Raw genomic sequence first — 8,085 nt, forward strand, 5'->3', positions numbered from 1 at the left:
TCCTGATTTAGTGTGGAAGTCTGTCCTGATTTAGTGTTGAAGTCTGTCCTGATTTAGTGTGGAAGTCTGTCCTGATTTAGTGTTGAAGTCTGTCCTGATTTAGTGTTGAAGTCTGTTCTGATTTAGTGTGGAAGTCTGTCCTGATTTAGTGTGGAAGTCTGTTCTGATTTAGTGTGGAAGTCTGTCCTGATTTAGTGTGGAAGTCTGTTCTGATTTAGTGTGGAAGTCTGTCCTGATTTAGTGTGGAAGTCTGTCCTGATTTAGTGTGGAAGTCTGTCCTGATTTAGTGTGGAAGTCTGTCCTGATTTAGTGTGAAGTCTGTTCTGATTTAGTGTGGAAGTCTGTTCTGATTTAGTGTTGAAGTCTGTTCTGATTTAGTGTGGAAGTCTGTTCTGATTTAGTGTTGAAGTCTGTTCTGATTTAGTGTGGAAGTCTGTTCTGATTTAGTGTTGAAGTCTGTTCTGATTTAGTGTTGAAGTCTGTTCTGATTTAGTGTGGAAGTCTGTTCTGATTTAGTGTTGAAGTCTGTTCTGATTTAGTGTGGAAGTCTGTTCTGATTTAGTGTGGAAGTCTGTTCTGATTTAGTGTGGAAGTCTGTCCTGATTTAGTGTGGAAGTCTGTTCTGATTTAGTGTGGAAGTCTGTCCTGATTTAGTGTGGAAGTCTGTTCTGATTTAGTGTGGAAGTCTGTCCTGATTTAGTGTGGAAGTCTGTCCTGATTTAGTGTGGAAGTCTGTTCTGATTTAGTGTGGAAGTCTGTCCTGATTTAGTGTGGAAGTCTGTTCTGATTTAGTGTGGAAGTCTGTCCTGATTTAGTGTGGAAGTCTGTTCTGATTTAGTGTGGAAGTCTGTCCTGATTTAGTGTGGAAGTCTGTTCTGATTTAGTGTGGAAGTCTGTCCTGATTTAGTGTGGAAGTCTGTTCTGATTTAGTGTGGAAGTCTGTTCTGATTTAGTGTGGAAGTCTGTTCTGATTTAGTGTGGAAGTCTGTCCTGATTTAGTGTGGAAGTCTGTTCTGATTTAGTGTGGAAGTATGTCCTGATTTAGTGTGGAAGTCTGTTCTGATTTAGTGTGGAAGTCTGTCCTGATTTAGTGTGGAAGTCTGTTCTGATTTAGTGTGGAAGTCTGTTCTGATTTAGTGTGGAAGTCTGTTCTGATTTAGTGTGGAAGTCTGTCCTGATTTAGTGTGGAAGTCTGTCCTGATTTAGTGTGGAAGTCTGTTCTGATTTAGTGTGGAAGTCTGTTCTGATTTAGTGTGGAAGTCTGTTCTGATTTAGTGTGGAAGTCTGTCCTGATTTAGTGTGGAAGTCTGTTCTGATTTAGTGTGGAAGTCTGTTCTGATTTAGTGTGGAAGTCTGTTCTGATTTAGTGTGGAAGTCTGTCCTGATTTAGTGTGGAAGTATGTCCTGATTTAGTGTGGAAGTCTGTTCTGATTTAGTGTGGAAGTCTGTTCTGATTTAGTGTGGAAGTCTGTTCTGATTTAGTGTGGAAGTCTGTTCTGATTTAGTGTGGAAGTCTGTCCTGATTTAGTGTGGAAGTCTGTTCTGATTTAGTGTGGAAGTCTGTCCTGATTTAGTGTGGAAGTCTGTCCTGATTTAGTGTGGAAGTCTGTTCTGATTTAGTGTGGAAGTCTGTTCTGATTTAGTGTGGAAGTCTGTTCTGATTTAGTGTGGAAGTCTGTCCTGATTTAGTGTGGAAGTCTGTCCTGATTTAGTGTGGAAGTCTGTTCTGATTTAGTGTGGAAGTCTGTCCTGATTTAGTGTGGAAGTCTGTTCTGATTTAGTGTGGAAGTCTGTTCTGATTTAGTGTGGAAGTCTGTTCTGATTTAGTGTGGAAGTCTGTTCTGATTTAGTGTGGAAGTCTGTCCTGATTTAGTGTGGAAGTCTGTTCTGATTTAGTGTGGAAGTCTGTCCTGATTTAGTGTGGAAGTCTGTCCTGATTTAGTGTGGAAGTCTGTTCTGATTTAGTGTGGAAGTCTGTTCTGATTTAGTGTGGAAGTCTGTTCTGATTTAGTGTGGAAGTCTGTCCTGATTTAGTGTGGAAGTCTGTCCTGATTTAGTGTGGAAGTCTGTTCTGATTTAGTGTGGAAGTCTGTTCTGATTTAGTGTGGAAGTCTGTCCTGATTTAGTGTGGAAGTCTGTCCTGATTTAGTGTGGAAGTCTGTTCTGATTTAGTGTGGAAGTCTGTCCTGATTTAGTGTGGAAGTCTGTTCTGATTTAGTGTGGAAGTCTGTTCTGATTTAGTGTGGAAGTCTGTTCTGATTTAGTGTGGAAGTCTGTCCTGATTTAGTGTGGAAGTCTGTTCTGATTTAGTGTGGAAGTCTGTCCTGATTTAGTGTGGAAGTCTGTTCTGATTTAGTGTGGAAGTCTGTCCTGATTTAGTGTGGAAGTCTGTTCTGATTTAGTGTGGAAGTCTGTTCTGATTTAGTGTGGAAGTCTGTCCTGATTTAGTGTGGAAGTCTGTTCTGATTTAGTGTGGAAGTCTGTTCTGATTTAGTGTGGAAGTCTGTTCTGATTTAGTGTGGAAGTCTGTCCTGATTTAGTGTGGAAGTCTGTTCTGATTTAGTGTGGAAGTATGTCCTGATTTAGTGTGGAAGTCTGTTCTGATTTAGTGTGGAAGTCTGTCCTGATTTAGTGTGGAAGTCTGTTCTGATTTAGTGTGGAAGTCTGTCCTGATTTAGTGTGGAAGTCTGTTCTGATTTAGTGTGGAAGTCTGTCCTGATTTAGTGTGGAAGTCTGTCCTGATTTAGTGTGGAAGTCTGTTCTGATTTAGTGTGGAAGTCTGTTCTGATTTAGTGTGGAAGTCTGTTCTGATTTAGTGTGGAAGTCTGTCCTGATTTAGTGTGGAAGTCTGTTCTGATTTAGTGTGGAAGTCTGTCCTGCTTTGAGAACTTGGAACACCAATACAAACCAAAACCACATGTTGTCTGTCATTCATTCATTCATTCATTCATTTTCACCTTGATGATTTTACTAACATTCACCACAGCGTTGGATGGGCAATGGTCCAATGGTTGTCAACAAACTAGTTCCCATCCAATACTGTTCCACGAAGCTCTTTGAAACACTGCATGACTATTAAAACACAACAGTCTCTACCAGTAGCCTTACAAACAACCGTTTCCCTTTAGCTGACATCCTGAAACCGTATTGATCAGAATGCTGTCAGGTCAAATGGGCCTTTCTTTCTTTCTGTGAAACGAGGAGAGCGGAGTAGAGGCTGGAAGAACATGTTTCTGGACTGCTTTGCTTATTTACACATCATGAGGTCTATAAGATCACAGGTTGATGATGATGATGATGATGATGATGATGAATCTATGCACCCCACTCCCCTTTCCATTCCCTCTCTTTCTCGTCTCACCTCAAACCATCCTTTCCTCCTCTCCTCCACTCATCCTCCTCCATTCCTGCTCTTCCTCGTCTCACTTCAAACCATCCTTCCCTCCACACCCTCTCCCCTCCTCCATTCCTCCTCTTCCTCGTCTCACCTCAAACCACCCTTCCCTCCTCTCCTCCACTCCTCCTCCTCCATTCCTCCTCTTCCTCGTCTCACCTCAAACCACCCTTCCCTCCTCTCCTCCACTCCTCCTCCTCCATTCCTCCTCTTCCTCGTCTCAACTCAAACCATCCTTCCCTCCTCTCCTCCCTCCTCCTCCTCCATTCCTCCTCTTCCTCATCTCACCTCAAACCACCCTTCCTTCCCTCCACACCCTCTCCCCTCCTCCATTCCTCCTCTTCCTCGTCTCATCTCAAACCATCCTTCCCTCCTCTCCCCAACTCCTCCTCCTCCATTCCTCCTCTTCCTCGTCTCATCTCAAACCATCCTTCCCTCCTCTCCCCAACTCCTCCTCCTCCATTCCTCCTCTTCCTCGTCTCATCTCAAACCATCCTTCCCTCCTCTCCCCAACTCCTCCTCCTCCATTCCTCCTCTTCCTCGTCTCATCTCAAACCATCCTTCCCTCCTCTCCCCAACTCCTCCTCCTCCATTCCTCCTCTTCCTCGTCTCATCTCAAACCATCCTTCCCTCCTCTCCCCAACTCCTCCTCCTCCATTCCTCCTCTTCCTCGTCTCATCTCAAACCATCCTTCCCTCCTCTCCCCCACTCCTCCTCCTCCATTCCTCCTCTTCCTCATCTCACCTCAAACCATCCTTCCTTCCCTCCACACCCTCACCCCTTCCTCCTCCATTCCTCCTCTTCCTCTTCTCACCTCAAACCATCCTTCCCTCCTCTCCCCCACTCTTCCTCCATTCCTCTTCTCCCCCACTCCCCTTAGGCGTTCCAAATTCCACCCTATTTCTTGTTGTCGTGCTCTATTTTAACCAGGGCATCATAAGGCTGTGGTATAGTGCACTATGTAGGGAATAGGGTGCATCTCTCTCCCCTTCTCATCTCTTATGAGTGTTCTAATTGGGTTCAGTCCATTGTTGTGAAATGTTGAACAGATTTTGATCAGCAGCGTGTTGCTGTTCTACTGCTGTTCTACCCATCTACTGATGGGGTTTACCCATCTACTGATCAAACAGAGCCCCGCTCCCTTTCACCTTGTATTAATCAGCTGTTAGAGGGGTAGGCTTCAGGGGGGGGGGGGGACCAAGCAATGTCAGTGCACGAGGTCAGGGGTCGTCATGTCAAAAGACGGAATGTCATTGTTCTGTCATAATTGACATCCTATTCTATATATAGTGCACTACTTTGGCACCCTATTCTATATATATAGAGCACTACTTTGACACCCTATTCTATATATAGTGCACTACTTTGGTACCCTATTCTATATATATAGTGCACTACTTTGACACCCTATTCTATATATAGTGCACTACTTTGGTATCCAATTCTATATGTAGAGCCCTACCTTGGTACCCTATTCTATATATAGTGCACTACTTTGACACCCTATTCTATATATAGTGCACTACTTTGGGACGCAATTCTATATGTAGAGCCCTACTTTGTTACCCTATTGTATGTATAGTGCACTACTTTGTACCCTACACTTTGGTACCCTATTCTACATATAGTGCACTACTTTTGACCAGGACCTATAGGGCAGTATGTAGGAAATGGGCACTGGTCCAAACTAGTGCACTAGTAGGGAAAAGGGTACAATTTGGGAAGCCTGCATAGTGTGATAATAACAAACACAGAATGCCATCATCACCATCCAGCCAGTCCCGGCCTGCACCGGCCACTCCCGGCCAGCCCCTTACAAACCCGGCCACTCCCGGCCAGCCCCGGGCCAATCCAGGCCAGTCCCAGTCAGTCCCAACCAGTCCCAGCCAGTCCAGCCCCGGCCAGTCCCAGCCAGGCCCAGCCAATCCTGTTCAGCCCCGGGAAGTCCCAGCCAATCCATGCCAGCCCCGGCCTGCCGCGGCCAGTCCCAGTCAGTCCCAGCCAATCAAGGCCAGTCCCGGCCAGTCCCAGTCAGTCCCTGTCAGTCCCGGCCAGTCCCAGTCAGTCCCAGTCAGTCCCAGGCAATCCAGGCCAGTCCCGGCCAGTCCCAGTCAGTCCCAGTCAGTCCCGGCCAGTCCCAGGCCAGTCCCAGTCAGTCCCAGCCAGTCCCGGCCAGTCCCGGCCAGTCCCAGTCAGTCCCAGTCAGTCCCAGTCAGTCCCAGTCAGTCCCGGCCAGTCCCAGTCAGTCCCAGTCAGTCCCAGTCAGTCCCAGTCAGTCCCAGCCAGTCCCAGCCAGTCCCAGTCAGTCCCAGTCAGTCCCAGTCAGTCCCAGTCAGTCCCAGCCAGTCCCCAGTCAGTCCCAGTCAGTCCCAGCCAGTCCCAGTCAGTCCCAGCCAGTCCCAGTCAGTCCCAGTCAGTCCCAGTCAGTCCCAGCCAGTCCCAGTCAGTCCCAGCCCCACCACTATGATATGTGACTCTTATTGACGGCTCTTTCCCTGGGCCCAGATCTCCAGAACTGCAGCCCACTGTATAACTACATCATTGTCAGTCCCAGCCAGTCCCCAGTCAATCCCAGCCAGTCCCCAGTCAGTCCCAGCCAGTCCCCAGTCAGTCCCAGTCAGTCCCCAGTCAATCCCAGCCAGTCCCCAGTCAGTCCCAGTCAGTCCCCAGTCAATCCCAGCCAGTCCCCAGATCAGTCCCAGTCAGTCCCAGTCAATTCCAGCCAGTCCCCAGTCAGTCCCAGTCAGTCCCAGCCAGTCCCAGCCAGTCCCCAGTCAGTCCCAGTCAGTCCCAGCCAGTCCCAGTCAATCCCAGCCAGTCCCCAGTCAGTCCCAGTCAGTCCCAGTCAGTCCCAGTCAAGTCCCAGCCAGTCCCAGCCAGTCCCCAGTCAGTCCCAGTCAGTCCCAGCCAGTCCCAGTCAATCCCAGCCAGTCCCCAGTCAGTCCCAGTCAGTCCCAGTCAGTCTCCCAGTCCCAGCCAGTCCCAGTCAGTCCCAGCCAATCCCCAGCCGGCCTCCCCAGTCAGTCCCAGTCAGTCCCCCAGTCCAGGGCAGTCCCAGTCAATCCCAGCCAGTCCCCAGTCAGTCCCAGTCAGTCCCAGTCAGTCTCGGCCAGTCCCAGCCAGTCCCAGTCAGTCCCAGCCAATCCATGCCAGCCAGGGCCTGCCGCGGTCAGTCCCAGTCAGTCCCAGTCCCAGTCAGTCCCAGTCAGTCCCAGCCAGTCCAGGTCAGTCCCAGTCAGTCCCCAATCAGTCCCGGCCAGTCCCAGTCAGTCCCAGCCAGTCCCAGTCAGTCCCAGCCAGTCCAGGCCAGTCCCAGTCAGTCCCAGTCAGTCCCAGTCAGTCCCCAATCAGTCCCGGCCAGTCCCAGTCAGTCCCAGTCAGTCCCAGTCAGTCCCAGCCAGTCCAGGCCAGTCCCAGTCAGTCCCAGTCAGTCCCAGCCAGTCCCAGGCCAGTCCCAGTCAGTCCCCAGTCCCAGTCAGTCCCCAATCAGTCCCGGCCAGTCCCAGTCAGTCCCAGTCAGTCCCAGTCAGTCCCAGCCAGTCCAGGCCAGTCCCAGTCAGTCCCAGTCAGTCCCCAATCAGTCCCGGCCAGTCCCAGTCAGTCCCAGTCAGTCCCAGTCAGTCCCAGCCAGTCCAGGCCAGTCCCAGTCAGTCCCAGTCAGTCCCAGTCAGTCCCAGCCAGTCCAGGCCAGTCCCAGTCAGTTCCCAGTCGGTCCCAGTCAGTCCCAGCCAGTCCCGGCCAGTCCCGGCCAGTCCCAGTCAGTCCCAGTCAATCCCAGCCAGTCCCAGCCAATCCCAGCCAGTCCCCAGTCAGTCCCAGCCAGTCCCCAGTCAGTCCTAGCCAGTCCCCAGTCAATCCCAGCCCCACCACTATGATCTGTGACTCTTGTTGACCGCTCTTTCCCTGGGCCCCGATCTCACAGCACTGCAGCCCACTGTATAACCACATCAATGTCATTTATACTGTAAATAAGATATGTTTTTATGGAAATGGAACTCCTGGTAATCTTTAATGTGATGTTTTATGCAAAAACAAAATAAATGGACCTGTTTTTTTTGTTTCTTTGTTGTTTTCCTCGTCTTTTATTTTTATTTATTTTTTTGCTTGTTGTATGTAATGTCATAATAATTCTGATCTGAAATCAGTCCCAAGGTGTCTACAGTACTCTATAACCCTGTTTTATGAAAATGCGACTGTTTACATCTATCTTTAGGAATTTCATAATAAATGGTTCAAACGAGACGATATCTTTCAGTGTTTTTAATTCCGTTTTAACGATATTTGGTGTTAGAAATACAGAGACCAGAGTCCAGCTGAGCTTTAGCGCTAGAAACATTAAACACTCTGGTAGTTTCACTATAGAAGATCACTCAGGTTTCACTGTTGGTAATGAGATATCCATAGATGAACAGACATCATCTGACATCCTCTGACATCATCTAGTCTACAGGAGTATGGACTGACATCCTCTGACATCATCTAGTCTACTAACAGGATTATGGGCAGACATCCTCTGACATCATCTAGTCTACTAACAGGATTATGGACAGACATCCTCTGACATCATCTAGTCTACTAACAGGAATATGGACAGACATCCTCTGACATCATCTAGTCTACTAACAGGATTATGGACAGACATCCTCTGACATCATCTAGTCTACTAACAGGATTATGGACAGACATCCTCT

General features: G+C 48.4%; 1 protein-coding gene across 1 annotated transcript; it reads left to right on the plus strand.

Annotated features, from left to right (window-relative positions):
- Positions 1-4,597: 4,597 nt before the first annotated feature.
- On the plus strand, positions 4,598-7,636 carry LOC127924835 (uncharacterized). Its single transcript, XM_052509446.1, has 2 exons — positions 4,598-5,595; positions 6,619-7,636. Exons 1-2 carry the CDS (start codon positions 5,150-5,152, stop codon positions 7,232-7,234), a joined length of 1,062 nt encoding a protein of 353 aa, XP_052365406.1. The 5' UTR covers positions 4,598-5,149; the 3' UTR covers positions 7,235-7,636.
- The last annotated feature ends 449 nt before the right edge of the window (positions 7,637-8,085 follow it).

This window comes from Oncorhynchus keta, unplaced genomic scaffold (genome assembly GCF_023373465.1).
Source record: "Oncorhynchus keta strain PuntledgeMale-10-30-2019 unplaced genomic scaffold, Oket_V2 Un_contig_4586_pilon_pilon, whole genome shotgun sequence".
Lineage (NCBI taxonomy): Eukaryota > Metazoa > Chordata > Actinopteri > Salmoniformes > Salmonidae > Oncorhynchus > Oncorhynchus keta.